Source organism: Camelus ferus, chromosome 27 (genome assembly GCF_009834535.1).
Source record: "Camelus ferus isolate YT-003-E chromosome 27, BCGSAC_Cfer_1.0, whole genome shotgun sequence".
Classification (NCBI taxonomy): domain Eukaryota; kingdom Metazoa; phylum Chordata; class Mammalia; order Artiodactyla; family Camelidae; genus Camelus; species Camelus ferus.
The window spans coordinates 14,139,602-14,165,148 of record NC_045722.1 but is presented as its reverse complement, the minus strand read 5'-3'; the positions used below and the strand labels follow the sequence as shown (position 1 = coordinate 14,165,148).

The 25,547-nt window shown below is 43.2% G+C and overlaps 1 protein-coding gene across 8 annotated transcripts in view; it reads left to right on the top strand.

Annotated features, from left to right (window-relative positions):
* AGBL1 (ATP/GTP binding protein like 1) overlaps nucleotides 1-25,547 on the top strand; it is a 702,585-nt gene that overhangs the window by 138,687 nt on the left and 538,351 nt on the right. For all 8 annotated transcript variants that reach the window (XR_004315706.1, XR_004315705.1, XM_032469254.1 and 5 more), the window contains exons 16-17: nucleotides 1,814-1,958; nucleotides 13,249-13,402. Coding sequence is in view for 6 of the 8 variants with exons in the window: in XM_032469254.1 (XP_032325145.1) it covers nucleotides 1,814-1,958; nucleotides 13,249-13,402 (299 nt within the window). In the remaining 2 variants the exon portion in view is untranslated. The remainder of the gene's footprint in view (nucleotides 1-1,813; nucleotides 1,959-13,248; nucleotides 13,403-25,547) is intronic.

The following is a 25,547-nucleotide window of genomic DNA, read 5'->3' as shown; positions in this document are numbered from 1 at the left end:
GCATGTATGCTGACAGGTGAAGCCCTCGCTTCCACGTTAATTGGTTGTCAGAATGCTGACCACTCTGGCTGGCTCACTTCACCTGGGGGAGGGGTGTGACTGACCAGGTTCAGCCAGGTGTAAAGTGAATGTGTGTTTGTGGCGGAGCTTTTACGACTGAAATCAGAGAGAGAATAAAATGTAGAGCATATGTGGTTTGCATGCTTCCTGAGTAACCATCTGCTTCTTTACATCCTTGCTAATAATCTGAGCCTTTGCCCTGGAGAAACTACAGAACATTAAGGGAAATCTGGAGAAAGTAGACCCAATTAGGTATCAAGGTCCAGATGGCACCAGGGGTGAAGATGCCTTTTTGAAGTTTCTAGCCCTGTAGTCACAGAGGGGAAATGTGTCCTATTAATAGGATGCTGAAGAGCTGGGTGGGATAGTCTCTTAAGGCTTACATCATTGGAGGTCTCCTGTTTTCTCTAGAATGACCAAGGATCCAGGGTACCATGTTGGCAGAAGCTAAGACAAGAGCAACTTACAGCCTGATGTGTTTCATCCCACGGGACTACCAACTTCTTTCACTCCCATTCCTAGTTTTGTAAATATTGAAAAACCACAAAAGCCACAAGAAACAAGACAGTAGATTTTCTATTTCTTCCTTGCCTTTTTTTTTTTTTTTTTTTGGCTTTGGTGAGAGGTGTCCTGAAGGTAGCAAAAAAGGCAGAAAAGACTAGTCTGTATTTTTTATATTTGCCATAACACACAGAATCATTATCTGCTATTTCTCCCCTCTCCCCTCCCATTTCCCCCAATAAAACCCCAAAGCACAATGGACAAGTAAGCCAACGTTGTAAATGTTCAAAGGTGGAATTACATCCTTTGGTGTCCGGGTGTATTTTGCATTAGAATGCAGCCTTGATGATAACATTTCTCAGGAAAGCCTGCACAGCTGTCTCAGCACCAGCAGGCAAGGAGGGAGTATAACTGGCAGCGCGTGGGGAAAATACTGCTCGGAACGTACTTCTGGGTGCAATTTACTTTGATACTGTTCTCTGAAGTATCGGAACTGGTTCTTCATCTTTGACGAAGGAAAATGTGCACTCTCAAGCTGTAAGAAGCTAAGCCACATTCGGGGTGACAAATGTATTCCTTTGGGAAGAAAGAACGGTGTCGTGGAAAGAACAAAGGCTTTGCAGGCAGATCTGGGTTTGAGTCATGTATCGGCCGTTCACTAGCCTCGTGACCTTTGACAGATGAATTTTGCTAAGATTTTGTTTCTTTGTGCACACAGTGGGTTATGGCAGTGATAAATGAGATGCTGTATGTTCCGTGTCAGGTTGGAACACTATAGAGTAGTGACTGCTAATAACCTGCTTGGCAGGTGGGAGGGAAAGGCAGAGCTGGACAATGTGTGATCTGGGAAGAGGTAGGGGTTGGGGAAACCCAAATTTGGGTAATAAAGTGTATGTCTATAATAGAATCCCAAGAAAAACCAAATTATTCACATTTTCCTCTGTATTCTAGCTCAACCCTGTAACTATAGGCTTCGTTTTCAGACACAGCAGGGAAAGGCCCACGACATCAGTGCCACAGTGAGGAGACAGACGGGCTGGCCTGGATGTTGCTGGGGTGGCTCGTGACCACGCTCACGGCGTGGCAGTACGTGCACGGATGTACTTCTCTGTTTTCTACATTTCGCTCACAAAGTGTTTCGAGCAAAGAACGTTTTGCCAGGATGTAACAGGAGGTTTATGACATCCAGACCCCTCAGTGAGTGTTTTCCTCACCTTCCCCTCACTCTCCTCCCTTCTCCCTTCTCTTGTAGAAATCATTACCGCCAGAGCGCAGCCGTCACGGGGGGAGCGTCCGGGAAGTGTTACTACACCCTCACCTGGGCCGTCACCTTCCCGCACGATGGCGACGTCTGCTACCTGGCCTACCACTACCCCTACACCTACAGCGCCCTCACGGTAACTTCCTCTTTACAGCCTTACCCTGGCGGCGCTGACGGGGCTCTGTGAGGTTGTCCTGGAAACACTCAGGAGACCCTGACACCCTGGTGGGGACCTACTGCCTTCCAAAGGAGCCAGGATGTGGTCGCTAACTTGGTGGCTTGATCTTTGTCCCGTTTCCTTCATCGGACAGAGCAGGAGGCTGAGGTCATGACCAGTGACATTCTGGAGACCCGAGAGGCATGTGGGGAGGTGGGGGGCATTTCTTAGGGGCTCTGTTTTTAAAACGCCCTCAAATTCAGCACAGAGTAGTGAGATTGGAACGAGATTATTAAATTGAAATGGGGGTAAAGCCATGTAAACTGAGATGCAAACTGAAAGGACATCGACTCATTGAGAGGAGAGGCCCAGAGGGCAGGGAGGCAAGGCTCAGAAAAACTCCCTGAGTTCACTTTGCAGCCACGCCCCTTTTCCAGTGGTCCCCACGGGCAGGGGCTGGAGGCTCTAGAAGGATTCAGGGTGGACAAGAAGGGAGAAAGAACACTGAATCACTGCAAATGGGGCCACAATCTTTTTACGAGAGGAGCGTCGTGTCCAAACTCGAAGTTAGCCCTCTTATGTCCTGTCAAGTCCCATATCAGGCTCATGAGACCAGTCCTAGCAATCTGTTTAAACCATGCAGTTTCCTGTCATTTGAAGAAATTGGCAAACCGTCCCTTTCCCCTAGCTGTTTCATGGATGTCCCGAGGATTAATGAGCTAAAGTATCTCCTGTAAAGTACTTTCATCCTCTGTGTTAATGCAAAATGTTATTAGCATATCTATAATACTACGTGCATATGCGAATGTATATATCACTTAGCCTGAAGGAGGAGCATTTTCATTTCAAGTCTGTGATAAGATGTTGGAAAAGATAATAACCGAGACTGTCTTTCCCCTCCGAAGGAAGGTTCAGGTCTAAATAAAGTTTTTTTCTCCATTGAGAAGGCGTACCTTCAACAACTTGGCTAACTGCTTTGTAAAAGTACATCTGCCCTTCTCTCCATATGTTGTCTTGCCTAAAGAGAGATTTTTACTGTTTCCCAGATTGCAAAAGATACACAACTAGTATTATTTGTGTATCACACTTAGAGATCTCAAGACATTCATCCAAGAAATGTGCAGCTCAAGCTTTGCCGTAACAAGGCATGTTTGTTTTAAAACATGCTTGTTGCCTTTAGGGACTCAGAACAGGCAAGATTCATGGTCCCCTTCAACAGCTGTTTTTATTGTATTGTCTGTGTTGTCACGGCACGAGAAAAGCCTGCTGGGGATGGAGATTCCTTTCTCAAGGTGCATTTGCCTTTTCAGTCGGGGGAGTGGTCCGTGGGTCCAAGACACTGTTCTTTTCCCTTTTACTTGTTAGAACATCTTTGACCCGGCGGAGATTCTCAGTGGCATAAAACTTTAGAATTCAAAGGGGTTTGGGAAATTGTCTCATTCACCTTTGTCATTTACAGATGCAAAAACTGAGACCTAGAAATCCCATACTTAGCTAGTGGCCAAGCAGGGAACTGAGTGCTGGCCTTTGACATCTATTCCTGTCTGAATAGAAGGTCTGAAACTCCTTCAGCTGGCCTGGGCCGCGCCTGGCTTCTTCCTGTGAATTTCAGACTTTGAATCAGCTTGTAGGCACTTAACAAGGACCCATCAAAGCATCTTGGAATAAAAATGGGGTCATTTTTTGGGACAATGCTATCCTCAGCTGGACCACATCTGTAGCACTCAGCCTTATAGATAGAACTTGTGGGCTGAGAACTTGAATGCAGCCATTGGAGGTTACATGATCACACACCTTGATGGTGACAAGTGCCCAGAAGCGTGGACTGCTGTTGTAGAAGTTACTGTGTGCCATAGCTTGTGCTTCTGGGACCACTCACTCCTCTTGTCAGACCAAAGCACGGGGTCTGAAGTTCACAGTCAACAAATAGATTAGGAGCCACTGAGGTCAAATTGGGGGTAATTTCATCTTGAGGGGTACAAAACCTCAAGAAAAGAGGACCCCTCCATCACTTGGTCTCCATGAGAGGAAGAGAGAGGCCTTGTTCATTGATGTCTATTGGCTTATTACTTAACCTATTGATGGAATCTCTTCCCACCAGGGTAAGTTTGATGAGAGTTAATGAGAAAGAGAGACAGGAAAAGGGAGTTTTTCATTCCTTTTAAATGAGTAGAACAGAGTAAGAAGGACAATTTGTTACGTGAAGAGAAAAATGTATATACTCGATTTTAGGTTTTACATTTCCAATAATGCATGGGCTTTGTCCTCTCCGGGTTTAAGACAACAATTGACTCTGTGACTTCTCTTAAAAAACAAAAAACAAAACAAAACCCCTTCCTCCCATCATGGACAGAATGAGTATATTCTGGAATGCACACTAGTCATTTTTATTTTTGGACATGTCCTAAGGAGAAGCAATTTTCTTCCCACAGATCAGTGATAAATTAAATGTGAATGATACCCCAAGGGCAGAATTAACTGTATGTTACTCGGGGGTTATGCTGAGGGGTGGAAAATACATTTCTATGTGGAGTTCATAATTTGTAAATCTCTTATAATGTGGATTATGTTTAATAATTACAGACATTTTTATAGCAGAGGACATGTATGTTGGAGGGTTTTTCAACATGACTATAATTTTGCAACTTTAAAAAATGTATTCTTCTCTTATAATGAGAGAATTAATATTTGGTTCTTTCAAATTGATATCTTCCAGATGCTTGCCAGGAACTCTGTTGGATAATTGTCCAAATTACAGTATTAAAGGAAAGCTAAAAGAAAGAAATACAATATTACTGTAATTATGAAGCAAGCAAAAGGAATTCCATTTAATCATCCATCTCAAGTTATCAATAATTGCAATGACTGTTAAAGTGTTGTTAGCAATACTTGTTAAAGTATTTGGATTATGTTATGGATTGCCGCTGGGTAGCCAGTAGGATTGGTTGAAAATGGTGCCCCAAGAGAGTTTCTGATGGACATTTTTGAGAGTAAGAAAATGGGATCTCACTGAAAACTTACAACTGTATGAGTTGGCAAGAGACAGGAAGAGTGCTCATGAGTAGGATTCACGTGTTGCGAGAGCTTAAGGCTTTTAGAGTGCAGAGCAGAGTTTTTCCACTGGACACATATACCCACTGTGATAGATGCTACCAGCATTATCTTTAGAGATGAAATGGAGTGTAGTGTGGGGAGAGAAAGGGGGAGAGAGGGTAAGGGCAAAGAGGGAGAGAGACAGGAAGAACTGAGAATGAGAATGCCATATTCACAATCTCTTCAAAAGGGCTCAGAATAAATGAAGTTTAAAACGTGTCAAATGGGAACTATTGACCTACATGTGGTAGATCAAAGATGCAATGGGGAAGTCATAAATCAGTGTTGTCAGGTAATCAATAGACAGGCACCTGTCTTTGAATGGGCCAAAACAAAGGACAGGCACCAATGAAGGGTCCTGATGTTGAGGAGTTGGACACGAAAAGCCATTCTGGAGGAGCTGAGGTGTGCATGGGTGGTGAAGTCATTGACCACAGGGACAATTCCTGAATTCCAGGGTTTTGAGCACAATGTAAGAACAAGTTCTGGAGTCAGAAGGCCAGGGTTGGGGTCTAAGCTCTGTGTTTTCTTGTAGGGTAGCCATGGGAAAGCTTTTTAACTTCCCTCAGCCTCAGTTTTTACATCTTTAAAATTGGAACCGTAGAAAGGGTTACTCTGTGGATTATCAAGATGAAATGACTTGACACATGGAAAGTGTTGGCCAAGTCCTTCTGTCTAGTAAACAATATTAGATGGTGACCATTAGAGCATTTACTCTTTTTTTTTTTTTTTTTTTGAGTTTGTGTGATCATTTTCTCTGGGGCTGATTCGGAAGACACCCATTCCACAATTTATAACAAAACTAAAATTATGTGAAAAAAATTCCCAGTAGAGGACCAAAAAGAAAGAAATATAAAAGCTACTGACAGTTTTCTTACGGTGATTGATTATGATTGTTTTTCCTTGGCTCTCTTCTCCAAATCATCAGCAACATAACTTTGTTCATTTTTAATGGAAAATGATACTAAAATCATCTTTTTCTAATGGGCAAACCTGTGAGCTTACTCCTAGAGACTAAACACTTCTCTCAGTCTCAAAGTAAATCTTTTTAACTTAGGGAGCATGGTATTGGCAGACTGGGGCAGTTTGAGGATGCTCATTAGAACCTGCTTATAGCATGTTCCGTTGCTTTTATTTAGCTGAAAGGTGTCATTTGTTCTTCTCTTGCCATGAGAAGCCTTCGATTCTCTGATGGGTGTATTTAAGTGACAGCCGAGAACTAGGCAGTACACAAATAAAACAGGCCATCTCCTTAGGGGTTCAGCGTCCTTCTGAATTAGGGGAACAGGGAGTGCAGCAGTTAGGGGATCACAATAAGAAAGGAACGATCTTGGAGCGCAGAGGGCTTCTCATTTTATCGGTGGGCATCACCAGGGTAACCTGCTGAGGTCAAGTGAAGTCTTTCATGGAAGTTTTAAGGGAGTAGCTGATAAAGCAGAGGGGCAGAAGACCCCTGCAGAGAGGCACCAGTGAAGATGCAGCCTCAGTTATCAGCCTGGTGTGTTTCACCGGTAGATACGATTTTCTTTTAAGACACAGCCTCTCTGGGAGTTTCCATAATTGCCATGAACTCATTCCCATTGTTATAAAGAAACCCACCCCTGTGACTTCCGCAGGGCTGTTATTACAGTTGGCGGCTGGCACATTCATTCAGAAACCCTACCTCTCTCATCAGTGTTGCCAACAATATCCAATTAGACATGGCCCGGCTGGACCCGAGACGGGAGCATTCACCTAAAAATCATTTTCAGGAGAACAGTACAAAGCTGTTTTGGCAAAAGGCAATCCAACAGAAGTTTATAATTGGTTAACTTCTGGGGCCAGAATAATGCACCAAGAGCAGAGATGTTGCATATTCAGTGGCAGGTGGGATGGGACAGAGATTTCAGTGAGGGGCGCAGGGAGATGGCTGCATGAACAACCACAGAAAGTGAGCTTAAACTAAAAATATTAGGCATGTGTTGAGTTGCAATAGTAATCGTGAAAAGTGGAATATTAAAAAAAATTAACAAAGAACTCCTAGGAGAAGAAAGCTTTCAAACTTTGCTTTCTCCAGCATATACCCCGAAGGAGCCCCTTAAGGTGACACTGTTTTGAAGGACAATGGGTGTGGGCACAAGGTGCTTTTTTTTGTTTGTTTTTTGACTTTTTTCTCTTGTAGCTAATTGTGTTTGGTGACTTCTATAGACAAACCTGTTTCAAACCTGCTTCCCATATCTGATTTCTAAAATCTAGATTTTATTTTTTTTAAGACTTAGCAAGAAGGGCTATGGCCTATTTGTAACTTTGTAAACATCAAAGAATGATGGCCAGTACTTTCCTGGAGAAGGGCCTCACCCTCTCCTCCATCCCCACCCACCTCACCCCACCTTAAGAATCCTTGTAGCCATACCTCAGTGTGGAACAAATAGCTTTGGTGTCAAAAACAAAACAAAACAAATGAACAAAACAAAATGAAGCAAAAGCCTTCATAGAAACAGTTCAGCAGACAGCGTTTCCCAAAGTGTATTCCACAGCACACGAGAGTCCCGAGATGTTTAGAGAAAAAGGGTTTCAGGGTCATGTAAATTCATGAAACACTGTTTGTTAGTTTTTCTTCTAGGAGTTCACAGTGCATGTGAGCACGTTAAAGAACCTGACTGGTTCTGCAGCCATGAAAACGTCCTCATTTTCATTTCCTTTATTTCACCCTGTCCCAGGTGCTTCTGACTATGAAGCTCCTGCATCTCCACCTCCCTGCCCACACCCCGGCACTCAGTAACATCCTGCAGATTACATTCTGGGAAATGCCGCAGCAAAAGATCTCAGTTTCCCAGTTTGGAGGCCTGGAATCTTGATAGTAATTGTCAGGCAGAGTCTACTTAATCCGGATTTCAATAATTAGTGTTGGGACCAGCTTTCACCTGGAAATTTATGAGAATGATTAAACGAAGTTGCTTGTGATCACAGAGAGTATCGTCTGTGTCCAGGGAAATCTTGACTCTTTCTGATGGTGCTGGACTTCCCCTTCTCCAGCGTGGCTGAGACATGGCTGACAGGCCGATGGGGCCTTTTTCGTTCCTATCCTGCGCCGTCTCTCCTGGGACACCAGAAGAACGCTTCCCTAGCAGGGCTTTAATTATACTGATTTAATATTGATCTTCTTTTTAATATGAATTTCTTTCATGAGCTTCTTTTAGGAGGACACTTTCCTGTTCCCAAGTGGTTTTATTTTTTGCTGTTTTAAAAACCACTTTTACGTCAGTCTAATTTCATCTAATTGTTGTCAGAAGATGTGGTTTGTACAATTTCTACTTTTTTAAAAAAAAATTTAGTGAATTTTTTAATAGTCCTGCATATGGTGAATTTTTTATTACAGTTCCATGGATGCTCAAGAAAAAGAATAATGGATATTCTCTGCAAAGACAGTTTGACATATATCTATAAAAAACAGTATCGTTCAAATACTCCATATCATTTTTTTGCAATTGATTTATTCAAGACCGAGGTACTGTTTTAAAGTCTTTCAGTCCTAGGAACATTTTTTCCCCTTCTGCTGTTTCTGTGTTGTATATTTCAATTCTGTGTTATTTGATTCTTAAGATTTATGAGTTTTATATGTTCATTGTGAAGTGTGCCCTTTATCAAAATAAGATTTTTAAGCCCGTTTAATGCATTTGGTCTTGAATATGACTTCTTCATATATTAGTACTGCCATGCCCACTTTAATTTATGTTTGCTTATCCATTTAGTTTCAATATTTCTCTTTTAAAATGTTTTAGTAGAGGCAAATAAAATAAAAAGATAATTTAGGTGTGTTTTTCATACACATCATGGGTCTTTTTTTTTTCTTCTCTTTGAAATTACCTTTTATATACAACAGGCAGTGGGATTTTTAAAAACGAATCTGAAAGTTTTTGTCATTTCATAAGGCTATTTAACCTGTTTATACTTAAAACAGTTTCTGGTGTTACTTCTGTCATTTCGGCTTTGTGCTGTTTTCCATGTTTCATTGCTTTTCTTTCTCTCTCTCCCCCTTTCTCTGTCCATCTGTCCGTCCCTCTTCCTTCCTTCCTTTCTCTCTTTCTTCCTTTTTCATGTAACATAGAGTGACCATATTTTCTTTGATTTTTTTCCAACAGTGTTTCCCTTTTAGATCTTAAAAACATCATTTGAACCTACATTTCTCCATCAATAGTAACAGCTAAAACTGAGTGTTTCCTATCTGACAGGCACTTCTCACATACAATATATGGCTAAATTATAGCAACCACTGAATAACTATATTAGCAACTAGGGAATGCTATTTTATATACATTTTAAAGATGAGAAAACAGAGTCACAAAGAGGTTAAGGACAGAATTTACACCACTTTTCTAGAATCCACAGCTACAATTTGAACCCAAGCGGTTTGACTCAGGGGCCTGCCCTCTTAGTCATCTTGCTAGACTGCCTTTCTGTTTTCACGAATTAAATAATATTATGTCCATGTAAGTTGGACAGTTAATATTTTGTTTTACTTTATTCCTCACTTACACATTTTTAAAAATTTCATTTTAGAACCAGATCATGAGATTAACATTTGATAATACATATTTTCTCCCTAAAGATTTATATTTTATGTTTGTATTAGGTAGTAACCATGTTTTCCAAGAGTCATTTAGACAAACCTTGTTTAACTGGACTGTCCTTTTATATTATTCTTTAGTTTGATTTGGGGGCAGCTGAAGTTCGCCTTCAAGTTATTATTGTCAATAAAGATGAGGTGATATGTTTTCTGAGCTCTTGCATAACTGAGCATCTTTGAGCAAAACTCATGAGGAAAAACTTGGCTGGTTATAGGTTTACTGATTATAATCCTTTGTATTTTCAAACTCTAAGCAGTACTGCATTTCCTCTGACATTTAGTGTTGCAGAAGGGAGTATGACCCAAGAATGCCTTTTTGCATATGTGTATGTGTACCTATGTAGGTTTACCTACACACACACACACACACACTCTCTCTCTCTCTCTCTAACTTTAATTGTACTGTGCAACCCCCATTCTGCTCAACAAGGAGCAGTAGTGTTGAGTTTAGATGGACAATCAAACACATAAGATGACGCTTTACCCAGAACCACATGAACTCATCCTTGGTAAAGGATACAGAGCAAGCATCCTAGAATGGCTTTGTGAAGGTCTCTGGACTCCTAGGCACAGCCTCCTTGGTCCTGATCACTCTTCACTGAGGAAGTATGTGGTCATGAGGGATGAAGCTGAGCTCAGCCTGGAAAAGCTTTCATCAGCCCTGGGGTTTCTTCAGCCTTCACGCTTGGCTAGTTAGGGAGGGCCTTTGTGTTTGTGGATGTACAATTAGTTAGTCTCCTTGTCTCTGCAAGGGTATGAGACTCGCTCCCAATCTCCAGCGCAGGTGCATCACACGTATGCCTGGTAATCACCTGACAAACAATCAGAAGAATGAATACTAACATTTGGCCAGACACATGGGCCTTAGCTGAATTCTCATCTCAAATCTGAGACAGCCATCCTCCTTAGAGTTCCTTTTCTTAGTGTTGTTTCAAATGCTGGCTCCCAGAAATATCACCAGAACAACCTGTTTCTAGGACAGACCTGAGTTTATTGCTTACTTTGGTGGGACAGACAGACTAATGCCTACCTGCCTCCCTCCAAAGGTGTCTGTATTCTAACCCCTGGAACCTGTGAAGATGTTGCTTTATATGGCACAAGGGACTTTGCAGATGTGAAGTTAAGGCTCTTGAGATGAGGCGATGATGCTGGATTATCAGACTGGGTCCAGTGTCATCACAAGGATCCTTAACCATGAATGAATGAGACAGAACAGTCAGGGTCTGAGAGGGAGATTTGACCATGGAAGCCAAGGTGGAATGATGTAACTGCTGGCTCTGAATGTGGAGGAAGGAGCCATGGGACAAGGAATGCAGGTGACCTCCAGGAGCTGGAAAAGGCAAGGAAATGACTTACCCTCTAGAGCCTCTAGAAGGAGCACTGTCCTGCCAACACCTTGATTTTTGCCCAATAAAAACCATTTTGGAATTTTGACCTCTGGAGCTGTACTACATTAAATTTGGGTTGTCTTCATTCACTACATTTATGGCAACTTGTGACAGAAATGATGGGAAACTAATATACTTGACAAGGGAGAACAGGACGGAGGCTCGATAGTCTCTCAAAGAGGGAAGGGCAAAACCAGGCTACTTATTAAGACTTTAAAGTTTTGTTTAAAGTCGGGTATTTTAATGTAGGGGCTCAATTAGCATTGGGTAAAGATCATGACATAATGGTTTTAGATTGGTGGACACTACAAGGCAAGAATCTTGAGGAGAAGTGTCCAAAAGGTCTTGGATCAAAGAGTCAGTTGATCCTTTCTATGAAAGAGTTGGTGAGATGTTCCTTGAAAAATAATACATTTATGAAACATACATTTATTTGTAATTTCTATTTTCTTGGGCAAGAGTTTCCTAGAACAGTAAACTTATGTGGATAGAGACAGGGAACAATAAAGTCATATTAATGTAGGCAGTGGGCTATGTGGAGGCAGATGGTTTGGGGTCTCAATTATAAAAAGGATATAATTCAGTCAAATTTTCAGATATCCCTGAGGCTGCAGGAAAGAATCATCTGGCAATCTCTTTTTTCCTTGGGACATTTTCCCTTTTTTTTTTTTCCCCTCTAAGTCAAATGTTTCAATAGAATACAAGTAGATTTTAGTCTATGCCTACCCGGATGGTATGATTTTTACTTAGTTTAGGAAATTCTTTTTCGTATTTCCTCGTGTATTAGTTTTATATCGCTGCTGTAACAAGTTATCACAAATTTGGTAGCTTAAACAGTAAGAAAAAAATCTTACAGCTCTTTAGGTGAGAAGTTCAACACGGATAAAAGTCACTGGGCAAAGTCAAGGTGTGGGGGCTTTGTTTCTTCTGGAGGATCGTGGAGGAGAATCCGTTTTCTTGCCTTTCCAGCTCTTAGAGGACACCACATCCCTCAGCTTTTGACCCCTTTCCTCCACCTTCCAAGCCGGCAGTGGTAGGCTGAGTCCTTTGCATCTGGGCTGGTTCTCTGCAGCTGGGCTAAGTTCGGTGCTTTTCAGCACTTGTGATTAGATTGGTCCCAACTGGAAAATGCAGGATACTCTCCCATCTCAGATAGACTTTCATCCTAAACATGTCTGCAAGGTCCCTTTTGCCACGTAAGGTAACACATTGTCGGGGTCTGAAGATTAGGGCATGGGCATCCTGAGGGGAGTTGTTACCCTGCCTGCCACCTCTATAGTAAGTCCTTTCCACGTGTAAACCCTTCCTCTACCTTTTGAGGGCACTACTCCCTTTTACATAAAATGTATTATACATACTTTAAAATATTTTCATAGGATTTGTGTTTGTTTCATTTGTCTAGTAGGCTTGTTATTTGTCCAAAAACAAGGTGGGCAGCAGTTTCCTTGGCCTTCTCTGTGCCTATCTGTGTTAATACCTGTTTGATCTTCAGTTGGAAGCATGCTTTTTGTGCACTGACGTTCTTGTGTTGGAGAAGGCCAGTATCGCTCTCACTGGGTCAGTGAACATACCTTTGGAGGTCTTAAAGATTGTTGACCAAGAGCCCTGGTGTCCATGGTGGCCCCATTTTTGTCTCTCTCTGTGTTTTAAATGAGTGTGTAAATGGGAAGTTAGGGCAGGAAAAATTATTTGCTACTAGTCAGTTGTTCCCTGCACTTAGCATTCTCCTGGGGTTAATTGCTTTCTATTTCCCTTCAACATGCTCACAGCTCTCCTCACGTTGCTTGATTCTCAAGTGCTCTGCACTGCTGGAGCTCTGTCTCAGGTTCCTGAGTGCCCTGCGTGTGCCCCATCGTCATGATAACTGCATTCTTTACATGTCACTGTCGGGGGAAGAATGTCATACGCCCCGACCCTCTTGCATTCAGGGCAGCATGAAAATGGACATTCTGTTGTGCAGACACGTGCAGGGACGAGGCCTCCTGTTCTGCCTCACTGACCTTCTCCCCGGCAGTAGGAGTAGCCCCCTCTTTTCATCACAATGCCCAGTGTCAGGCAGATTAAGTTAGCAAAAATACTTCTAAACTGTAAGGAGCTCGATGAATGTAAGCTTTGTTGCTGCTTTCTACAATTGTTATTGTCAAAAATATTAACATGCACGTCTATTTCATCTCCTCTCCAGACTCACCTGGACATGCTGGAAAAAAGCGTGAACCCCAGGCAGGTCTACTTCCGGCAGGAGGTTCTCTGCCAGACGCTCGGAGGAAATTCATGTCCATTGGTGACCATCACCGCCATGCCTGAGTCCAACAGTGCTGAGCATCTGGAGCGGTTCCGTGAGTAAAACAAGGACCTTATTCTTTGAAGATTGGGTGATGGGGGCTTGGTCCTCAGTCTTGGAAGCACTCTGTCCTTTGAGGTCAGATGCTCTATAAAGGGTTGGGGACTGGTCTACCTTTAGAGAAATATACTCCCAACTCTTCTGGATGGGATGTCAAGGGTAAAGGTTAATGTTGCTTTGATATCAAAGGGAGGAAAAATAAATCACAAACTGTCAGAGAGATGAAATGACTTGTCGGAATTGAGAGCAGCTTACAAGGAGCAGTTACTTCTCCTAAAACAGAACCAGGACTGGAAAATGAATCGCCTTTTCCAACCTCTAATCCAGGGACTTTTCCCCCCATGCTCACTGCCATTAAACTCCTGCCTCTGTCAAGTTTGGAAAGGAAGGAAGTTGAGTCCTGGAGCCCTGGCTGAAGGGTTCCCTTGATGACCTGAATATAACTTGGATTCGAAGAGCTGATGGTGTGGAGGAGGCTCTAGCCAAGAACTGTAAAACCAAACCAAAACATACAGGCACCCACACATAGACACGCACAGACACAGACACAGACACAGGCTCACGCATGCTCATTTAATGGTGGAGCCCTGAGCACCACTGTGGTTTACTGGTAACCAACCAGCTTTTAAAGTTGGCTCCTGACATAGACTGAGACCTGAGATAAGGCAGGAAAAAACAAATGGGATGGGGAATGCTTTTCAATACGGAAAAGTTGGGAAGATGAAAGAAAAGACCGGGGAGTTAAAGATCCAGCTAATTTATCCCCCAAACATGCAGCCTTACCTGATGAAGTGCTAACTGCATTCAGGTGAATCTTTGGCGGGTCAGAGACGGAATTTCTCACACCCCATCAGCATCTGACAGTGGAGGCTTAACAGTCTGGCTAATCAACAAGCCATTATCCCATCTGAATTAATAAGGCCTTAAAACACTTTGATGAATAATAAGGGATTTTCCAAAAATTCTCTTATGTGGTTTATGCATCTGAGAGCAATTTCTGTAACAGTCAGAGTCCTTCCCTTGCAGATGAGCACTTCTGGGAAGTTAGAGACAGTAATCCTTCCAGTGCAAACTTCATCCAACAATTAATTACTTACTTAGGAAAGTGGATCTACACATGTCTGTATTTTGCAGGTTCCGTTTCTAAGTAGCAGCTGCGCAGTGCCCAGTGTCTGATGATCACATGCAGCTGCCTGTGCTTTTGCATTTTTATTTATGCCAACAATGGTGCTCTTGGTGATATTCTAACCACAGAGATCATTCTTACTTTAAGGAGAGGACTTAAAACACAGAAAGGCCCTTGAGTAATTTGGCACTCTGAAATAGTTCAGTTAAAAAGAAAAAGAGAGAGCGCAAAGATCTCTTAGCACACCTTCCTAGCAATCAAAGGAGGCCGGTTTCTGCTTGCGCTCTAAGAGTAGTAATAATACACACGTACTCTCATGTGTCACTACAGTGTCTCCCTTAAACCTGTGCTAGTACGTCAGCTGTTGTCCGTGTCAGCGGCATCCTGGGCACACGTGGAGAGGGCCCAGAGAGCGGTGAGCTGAATGCTGTCCGTTTTCCTTTTGGCGTAATAGACTTGCAAGTGACCATCACTGAGCTGCATCCCGAGGGGAAAGGACTCATGGGCGCTGTCTTCACAGGTGTGCCAGCCATACAGCTGCACAGGCCCCATGCTTGGAAGGGCCTTCAACTTTGTTTAATGCTCTTCTAGCACCATCTTGAAAGTCTTAAAAAAGTTTCGAACGAGGGGCTTTGCCTTTTCATTTTGCAAGGGTCCCTAGCATTGTGTAGTCAGTTCTGGGACTAATCTAAGGTCATGTGGCTAAAAAGTGACCAAGGCTAGTGCCCTTCCCATGTTACCATCCTCTTCTTCCAAGGATGCAAGTAGCTTTGCGAGTCCACTGAAGGTCTTACACGTATGTGTTATGTAGTTGATTGGTATCTTTCATCGTGGGGCTGAATTCAGGACCCTCTATTTTTACAGAGGAGGTAAGTGGAACTTAGTGAGATTAAACACCATGGTCAGGGGTGGTGCCTGTTTCCGATTTTCTTATTCTGATTCCAGGGTCCATATGCACAACAAATGTACTGATACAGTCACCAGAACAGGTGCTGAGCATCACCATTCAGGCTCCGCTTTGTGAGCCAGAACTTCCCCTCCTCTATGTCCTCACCTTATCAGAAGCTAGCTTAGTTGTTAAAGCCCCTCATACCGAAATGTTCCAAGTCCATTTGTTACCCTCTTCCTGCTCATAACAAATTTTCTTTTCTTTTCCTTACCCAGTGGGAGCATCTTCATGGTGGGCGTTTCAGACACCACGGCAGGAAGTGATACAGGGAAAATGGGGCATGGGAGGACAGCTGTGTCCCAGGCCCCAGATGAGTCCCTGGGACGCACTCCGCCAAGGGAGGGTCCTTGGATTTACACAGGAAAGAATTCAAGAGCGAGCCATGGTTGACTAAAAGTAGATTTATTCAGAGAGAGGCACACTGCATAGGCAGATCGTAGGCAGTCTCCGAAGGCCAGAGAGAGCAACCGCGAGGTGCAGGCTGTTAGTTTTTATGGGCTCAGTAGCTTCTCATGCTAACAAGTGGGAGGGTTATTCCAACTACTCTGGGGGAGGGGCAGGGATTCCCAGGAATTGGGCCACCGCCCACTTTTTGACCTTTTATGGTCAGCCTTGGAACTGTCATGGCACCTGTGGGAGTGCCATTTGCCATGCCACGTATCACAATGAGTGTATAGTGAGCCTCCAGGTCTACTGGAAGTCAGGTCTTCTGCCATCTTGGTGCCCATGGCTGTGTCATTCTTTTAATGGCTGTGCCCTGCCTCCTCCCCTCCTGTGTCAGAAGGAGAGAGGGAGAGAAGATTCAGACCCTCCTTCCAGGCCCTTCAGACCCCAGCACAGGGCTGAGATTGCATGGCCTGGGCCTCAGTGCTGGGAACTTAAGTCCTGAGTAAGCTGCAGATTCCAACATTAGCTCAGCAGGTTGCAATGTATACACGAACACAAGCCAGTGCCAGTGAGAAGAAAAAGCGCGATATGAACACTATCCACCCCCCAGCATGCAAGTAACCATGGCCGTAAACCAGAAATAAAACCATGTGGCTTTCCTTGAACCACAAACAGCGCTTCACTGCTGTAGGACAAGAACACAGCAAGTGAGCTGGCAGCTCAAGACTCTCCTGCCTCCAGGCTTCCCTCCAGGGGATCCTCAGTTGTCTTACCTGCTTCCTCCTCCTGGGGACTAGGCCTTCAGGCTGCAGCTGTATTTAGCTGTGATCTGGCTAGTTTCCCGTTCAGTGGCGGCCACTCACCCCTCAGGAGGAGGTATTTGTGCACTGAAAGCCTTTCTTTCCACTGTGCAGGATTATCACTTCAGTCTTATTTTAGCAACCCAAGAAATAAGAGCATGGCTATGGGGCTGAGGGAGAAAGTCCCCACTGGAGACTGGTTCCCTGGTGGTCTGGCCTGAAGTCCTGGACCTGGAGATTATTGAGAACAATTTATTGATTACTTTTAGTCCTTCCTAGGGTCTGGGCTCCAGAGAGTCTCCTGGAAGCCTTAATTTGGTTTGATTTATTTTTCAAAAGCATTTTTATAAAAAGCTATTTTCCTGGAAATATTAACTGTATTTTCTTGATAAATATATTTTTAATTCCATAATAGCCAGATTTGCCTGGTGTATGCTTTATTGCTCTCTGGAGAACCAAGGATGAGTGCCTTCTCACAATGGTCCCAAGAAAGAAGATTTACTTTACACCTTGAGATTTGAGCCCTCAGAGCCGAGATGTTGGCAGATCTCCGAGAGCAGAGTCACTCTCTGCCCTTTTCAGTGGGACAGTGAACACAGGGAAGTTCTCTGAGACATTGTCATTGAAGTCTTCATAGTAGAGACAGGCTTGAAGAGAAACACATAATAAAAAGGGAACCATTACAAAAGGATAAATGACTCAATTGGAGCATCAGAGACTCTTCATGGATGAGGCATCGGAGAATTAGTAAGTCCAGGCACTCAACTAATAGGATTCCAGGGGTCACGGGAGCCCTGGAGGTTTGGGGTTTGCTGAGTGGAGAGTGAATGAGGAAAGAATAGAATCCAAGAGGATGGGATAAAGGCCTCAACAGGTCATCCAATCAGCAGATCTGGGGAGCAGGTTCCTGTAGGCAAGATCAATCCAGGACATTGATTCTAGAGCTTTCTGAGACTACGCTCCCCTGGTTAAAGGTGTTCTGGCAGAGCTGCACTCGGCCTAGTTAGAGTCTTTCATGCACTGTATGTTAGTAGGTACTCTGGTTGGTAGACCCTTTGAATATGCGACACCTAAGTAAAGAGCTGAGAAGTCATATTTTCTTTAGTTTGTGTACTCTCAGGACCAGGGTGTGTGTGTGTGTGTGTGTGTCTGTCTGTCTGTCTGTCTGTCTGTGTGTATTTGGGGTTTGATCTGAGAGGAGGTAGTGCATTTAAGCAGAACTAGAGAGCAGTTGAGAGGGTAAAGTCTTGGGGGAGGCAGGGCATTGTTTCCTCAAATCCTAGTGGATGAGAAAGCCAGAGAGGAGAGGAGTTCTGTTGCCAGTGGATGCAACTGCAACCGGTGTTCCAGGTTCTTGTCCCAGAAAGAATTCAGAGACAAGACGTAGTGGTTAAAAAAGTAAAGTGAAGATTTATTAAAGGATGGATAGTACACTCTCAGGGGAGAGTGGGCAGGCTCAGGTGAGCAGCTGCCCTGTGTTTCTTTGGCAAGTTAGTTACACAGGGTGTAAAAATGAATAGGCGGAATATTCACTGGGGAGGGAAGAGCTTGGGGTCGTATTCCCTGATTATCATCCCAACTCCACCTTCCCAAAGGGAGGAGGGATTTTTGTCCTTATTTAGTCTGGATCGGAAGTGTCATGGCGCCGGTGCATGGTGGGTACTTCTGATCTGCAAGGCTAATTTTATTAAAAATGAGGGCATAATGAGCAAAAGGTTACATTCAGACACTGGAGATTCCTGCATTTTCTCACCTTTCTCTGTCGGTCTTCAGGCCACTCATCACCCCAAAGGGTGTGACCACTTATCAGCCCAAAAGTTTCTGCCTTTCTTTCTCTGCCCTGGGGCCCCTGGTGCTTATGTGATGTGTGGTTTCCTCCATTTGGCCTGTGCCCCTCTTTTCTTCCCAGTTCCTGCCATTTGGTCTGCGTCCCCCTTTCTCTGCTCATATTTAGCTCCCTGCCTTTTCTGACACTTCTGCCTTTTCCAAGGCTCAGCCATCCCCCAACCCATGTCTCCTTTCTGCTTCTGGCAGAGGCACTGCCTTGGCTGTCGTGGGCTTTCCTGTACTTGTCGTTAACGCCATTTTGCAGATGGCCAAGTGAAGCCTCATGGAAAGCAAAGAACCAGCCTGAGGCCCCACCCATAGGAAGTGGTGCTCAGGGAGGAGACCCCACATCTCTGTCCCGGAGTTCCAGAACATCCCCCTTCTCAGGGTCTGCCCTCACCGGGAAATTCCCCAGAAATGCACACAAACCAAATGCTCTGCTTATTAAAGACCATCCTCATTTTGTTAACTTTTCCGTTATCTCCACATTCCCCCCTCATATTTTCATGACCATTTCAGTCCAGGGAGAGTTGAGTTCCTTTTTGGGTTTGGGGACCTACGTCTCTTCATTTTCCCCAGGAACTTTCTTGCTGATTTTTGTTTTTCCCCTTTGGACATCTAGAGATCCAGACCCTAGAACGGTGTGGTCTTGACCATCCTCAAGACCTACCTGAGAGGGGGGACGAATTTGTGGGGATTTTCTGAGGGAAAATGTCATTCTCTTCTCAGAAACTCTCATTCTCCCAGCGCCTGGTTGCTGACTGACTCACCGACGACTGGTGAGAAGCCAGGAAACAGCAAAGGTGGATGGGAGAGGGCGGATCTGCTATTTTTGCCCTCGGAGACACCTTCTCCCTGCATTTATTATAAGCTAAAAGAGCAGAGTGTAACCTTTGTGTGTCTCTGGCGGTGAGGTAATCTCGCTCGGCTGCCACCGCCTCCTCTGGTTAACACGCTGTTCTTTCCAGGGGGCCTGAGGGGGGAGAAGCCAGAGGCTGCATTTGCCTTTGCTGAAGAGTGCCTTTCCCTAGTTCTTTTCCTTAAGAGTCTTCTTACCAAAGCAATGTTCTGTTCAGCCTGCCATTATGCTAAAAGCTTTTCCTTGGAAGACAATAGCTATTCTCAGAAAAAAAGATTTACTCAGGGTCCCGAGGGTGTAATGAGCTACCACGCGGCACCTGCCTGGGCTCGGGAGTTGTCACTTGTAAGTGGTTTTAAATGAGCACAGGAGTGGAAAAATACACAGCTACAGAATTCCCCTTTTGGCTTCTTTGCAAATCATTTTCCATCCTCTCTGGCCTTTGTCTCTTTCCAAGACACCTGATCAGGTAGGAAGAGCAGAGCTTTCCAGCGGGGAGAGCGGGAAGCGACAATGCTGGTCCAAGGAAAACAGAAACTCTGGTGAAGTAGAACCTCTCACTCCTGGAAATTTCTGGGGTTTTTTGCACCCCCCCAGAGGCATGTGGGGCCAAGTATTACTAAGGGATCACTGAATTTTAGAGCTTAAACATCCATAGAAACTGTGGGTTTAGGTTTCCCAGTTGCTGGTGAGGGATTGAAGCTCAGAAGTGTGGACAAGCTGTCTCGGTCACCTGGCAGGTCGATGCAGAGGGGGCTTGAGACCTCAGACCCCTCGTCTCCTGGTGAAATTCAGTGCTTTTCTTTTTTTGTAAAGCACTGCTTCTGACAAATATGAGAACTAAAAAAACAAAAATGAACTACAAGAGTATAAAGAGACTTCTCTCTATGGAAGTTTTTAATAAAAAGAGTTAGGATTAAACTAAATTGTACCCTCTTCCTGTCTTAGGATTTCCATCTCTTCAGGCAACCAGGGCTTGGAGCCACGGTAGATATTAGGAATATATTATGTAATTTTTAAGAAAATTTTAAAATATTTTAGTTGAAGTACAATCAGTTACAATGTGTCAATTTCTGGTGTCCAGCACCATGTCCCAGCCATGCGTATACATGCATATATTCGTTTTCATATTCTTTTTCATTAAAGGTTATTACAAGATACTGAAAGTAATCTTTGTCATTGAGGCACTCATAATCCACATTGTGTGTGTGTGTGTATGTGTGTGAAAGTCACGTGAACAGGTCATTATGATACAGCAAGTTATACCAGAACAATTAGACCAGAACAAAGCTCAGTGGAAGCACAGAAAACAGAGCATTTATCTTCATGGTGGAATCAAAGAGGGACTGGAACCCTCAAGGGGAAGCTGTCTAAATCTCATGTGCACAACGGCCCCTATATTGACACAGCTTTGCTTTCCAAGAAACCTCAGGTGGGAATCCAAAAATTATTTGAACTGTTTGAATCTTTCTTGAGAAGACATGAAAGGGGGGTTACATAAAACACATCCAAGCCACCGTAAATTTGTTTTTCCTCGTCTTTCTTACTGTTATCAATCGGCACACACAAATAGTGGTTCCCAATAATCCCACCATTTCTCAGTACAAACCCTCACACTGGATGACATTGAGTCTGATGGAATATCCCCTTTCTGTTTCCCGTTTCAGTCTGGTCACTCCAAGAAGAGGAAGGCTAAGAATTTTTCCTCCTTCCAAGGCTGGTTGGGGGGAATGGGAAAAACAGTAAAGCCTTACGGTTGAGTAGTTTTGCTGATACCTGATCACATATTTTACTCTTACACAGTTTTTATGTAATATATTATTTTGTCCTTATAGTTCCCTTGTGAGTTGAGGAAGAAAATAAGTATTAACGCCCATTTTTATGATAATAAAGCTGAGATTCAGTGCCAGTACCATTGGATCTGTGTCCTGAAGTCAGACTGCTACATGCAGAGACATGGAGGAGTGTCTCTCCACGCAGGAAAATAGCATTTGCAGAGACAAGGAACCCTGGGAATGATGCTGTGAGCATCTCAGGGAGCCAGGACGATAGGATGGTGGACTGATGATGGAGTCAGGCAATAAGGAGGGAAAAGTTAGTTGGGCTGAGTGGTAAAGAACCTTATTTTTCATGTTAGTTTCTCCTGAAGGTAATGGTGAGCCAATAGGATGTTATGAAAAGCTGAGAAATGACAAGATCAGATTCATTTTGGGGGAAGATTTTGTGGCAGTGAAGTGGGAGAAGTCCAGAGTAAGGATAGCAGGGGAGACATGTTGCCCAGCCTGGAGGAGTTCTTGAGCATTTGGACCCTAGGTTCAGACTCAGTGGGGTTCTGATCTTGGCTCTGCCATTTATCAGCTTTGTGACCTTGGAAAAGATGCTTCAACTCTCCGTGACTAGGTTCCCCCATTTATAAACTGCAGGTAACAATAGTACTGCCTTCATGGGTCAATCTGAAGATGGTAAAGGGCTTAGAACGGTGCGTGACACATAACGAGCATTCAAGAAGTAACAACAGTTGTCATCATTCACCTGCATGATGAGGTTCCCAAGGAAGATAAGTCTATGGAAATGGGGGGGAAGGGTCTAAATTTGGGGACACGTCTAAGTTAGAAGTGAAAGGTCTTATATATGGGATCTTAAAAAAAAGAGACACAAATGAACTTATCTACAAAACAGAAACAGGCTCACAGACATAGAGAACAAATTTATGGTTACCAAGGGGTAAAGGTCGGTGAGAAAGGATAAATTGGGAGTTTGAAATTTGCACCTCTTGGGGAGTATTGGAAATGTTAGCTGTCTTGATTGTGGTTGTGGTTTCATGGGTACATACACCTATCACAATTCATCAAATTGTACATCTGAAATATGTGTAGTTTATAAGAATCATACCATAACAAAATGTTAAAAAATAAATTTCAAAAAAAAAAATTTAAAATAAAGAAGTGCGAGATCTTGGTGATTGATTCAGAGTAGGGATAAAGGAGAAGGAGTTGAAATAGTTTTACTTTGGGTGATGGGTGTGCAGTTTAGGGCCAACAAAGGAGGAAATGAGAGAGTAAGACTGTTGTGGATGGATATTGAGTTCAGTCTTGGAAAATGTTCATTTCCAGAGGCCTGCAAATTATATAAGAACTCAGGCTACACATAATTATAAAGCCAATATGCTATAAAATATAATCTATTTCAGAGGGAAATAAAACAAATTTTGCGTTACCTGAGTAATTTTCTCAATTAGCAAGGATACTGAAAGTTGACTATATGTGGTTACTGTAGCAGAAACATGTAATATATTTCAGCAGAATCAATCCCAGAACTCTCCTGTCCTATAAATATGTTCACGAGCTATAGCAATTTATATCTTTTAAAGTAATTAACTGTTTACAGAGTGTTTACATATGATTAATTGTTCCACACAACAGCTCTGAGAGGTAAAGAAAAAAAGAATTACATTTATGACCTCCCTCTTTAGATGGTAAAATTGAGGCCCTAAGAAAGTCCTATGATTAGTAAGAGTTAGAGCTCAGATTTATCCCCAAACTCTCTGAATCTTAAGCTTCATAACCACCACCCCCACTCTACGACTTCTCTCAGCTGTGCAATAATGAGAGAAATCCTTTATTTTCAAGATACTACCCCCATCAGTGAAAATATTTGTTTATATTACAAGTAACATATGCTAGGCTTCTCCAACGCGTGAATGCATATGTGGTCATGTTAACATGAGTAAACCTTGTGATTTTAGTAAAATCTAAATTCTGGTCCCTCTGCAGGACCCTGGATGCCCTTCTCGCCTGTATCTTACCCTTCTATCAGTGAGGGATCCACATGAATCTTTCTAGTCCTTGACCACAGCAAGTTAACTACCTCCCCTGGCCTCTGCATCTGCTGTTCCCTTGAGTGGAACACTTTTTCTCCAAAGCTTGGCGTGGTCGATTTCTTATCCTAGCTCAGGTTGAGGACGCCTTCCCGGTCACCATATGTAAGTTCCTCTGCTCAGAACCTCATTATCTCGTGACCTTGTTCTGTTTCCTTCATATCCCCTATTACTGAGCACCATGAGAGCAGTATTTTTTCACTCTTGCCTCTCTAAGAACCCTTCCTGCACAAAACCAGTGCACACTCAGTATTTATTGAACAAATGAGATCCTCGCATCTGTTCTTGCTCCTTCCCACAATGCAGGACCTTTAACTTCTCTTGAAAAGTTGTTTCTTTCCTAGGTATTTCTTGGGGTAATCACGGGTAGCCTCAGATGTTCTCATAAAGTGGCCACTGGCCACACTCACCCCTATGGACCACTCCTTTCTTTCCTGACCTTTGGGCTTCTCTTGGTGGTTGTCTGCTGCCCTTGCAGCGACTAAAAGGACTCTTGCCACTGCCACGGCTGGGTTTTCAGAGTTGCTGGATTCCACGTAAATATGAGGGGACTAGCACTCCCCAGAACTCGGTACCACACCTCAGTGATGCTTGATGCCAGTCTCCCTGAGTTTCCCATGAAAACAACTCCTTCTTCACAGGTGGGGCAGGGACCAGATGGCAACCCATGTCTCCATCGTCCAGACGTTTTTCTCTCTCAGGGTCCCTGCACCTAAGACATAAAAGCCTAACCCAGACTCCTCATTTGTCTTTAAGCCCCAAATGCAAAGCCTTCCCTGACTCTCAACATGTGCTGTCAAGAGTGGGTCACCATCAGTGTGTCAGTTCCAAAAGTAATCAAACTCAGACCTCCAGGCTGTGCTAACCAGATGATACTCGGATTCATTTATTTCAAAGAAGCCTCACAATATGACCATGAAATTTGTTTTTAAAATTCCCTATTGTTTTTGTATAACAGGACAATAGAATTTGTTGTTTATGGATACTAACGTGTATAGAAAAAGTATCAAATCATGCTTTAAAAAAAAAAAAAAAGATAGTACCAGGTTCAAAATAGTGATTTCATCTGAAGATGGAGGAGCAGAAAGGGAAAGGGAAATGTCTTAAATCTACTGGAGGATTTGTATTTCTTAAAGGAAAAGAATTCTAAGGAAAATATGACAAAAAGTTACCAACGTCACCTGCCTCTATAGAAGCCACTTCTTCCTCTCGTCGTCTACCGAAGGAGCAAAGTTTGTGTGTTTCTCCTTTGGGACTTCTTATCAGTCTTTGGAATTTAGTTCACTTGGCTGCTTTGGGACGTTAACCTCTGATTGGTTCAAGAAAAGTTATGATGGATAGATTATTCAGCTTTTTTTGTTTTTCTTTGATTAGGATGAGGGCAACATTCCCCAGTGGCTTTTTACATGGGTTCCTTTGAGAAGGCTGTTAAAAGTCTTAAAAGTATGTGGTCTCTTATTCTTCTGTTAATGGGAGTTCTCACTCCTTGAGCTCTCCATTAACATCCCTTTCTCGATTGACTTTTTAGTTTCAATTATTAGATTTTTCACTTCCGGAAATTTACTTGGTTCTTTTCACGTCAGCATTTTGCTTTTAGAGTCTCATTCCTTGCTCATCTCTTCAATTTCTTCTGCCTCCCACTCACGAGGCCTTGTTTCCTGGTGTGTTCTGTAAATTTTGACACGAAGTCACTGTTTTTACTTAGGATTATATCTCTGGGAAATCCTTGAGGTCCGAACTGAGGCTGCTTTATTTAAGAAAGCATTTGTATTTACTTCGGCTAGCCACCTGAGGATGCTAGCAAATTGGGATGACTATATTACCTGCCTTAAATTTGGGGGACCCCATATGGATTGTGAATTCACATGTATGGAAAAATTGGCTTATAGTTAAACACTCCTGGGGAGAAATTGAAATAAAAAGTTGTTCTTGCTTTCCCTTTCTGTGAATTGAGAATGAAGACCTTTGGGGGGTCTCAGCTTTATGCAAAAATCTCCTATTGAATGCCCCACCGCGGGTGAGCCCCATGCTTCACTTCCCTGGGTCTCCTGCAGCCTTCAAGGCAGAAGCTCAGGGTCTCCCAGGCTTGGTAGAAACCCTCAGGTGAAAAGCGTGCTTTGATGCTTGCTAACCTTCCAGATTTCTTGGGTCTCACTTTGTTTTCGGCATCTGCAGATTTCTTCTTTTCCAGATGGGCTCAACAGTGCATTGAAAATGATTTTCGAAAACATAGTTTATTTTAGCACTTTGGTCGTTTCATTTGGGGGATTGTTTGGAATACTTAGTCTGTTATTCTGCTGGAAATGGAGGTTTTC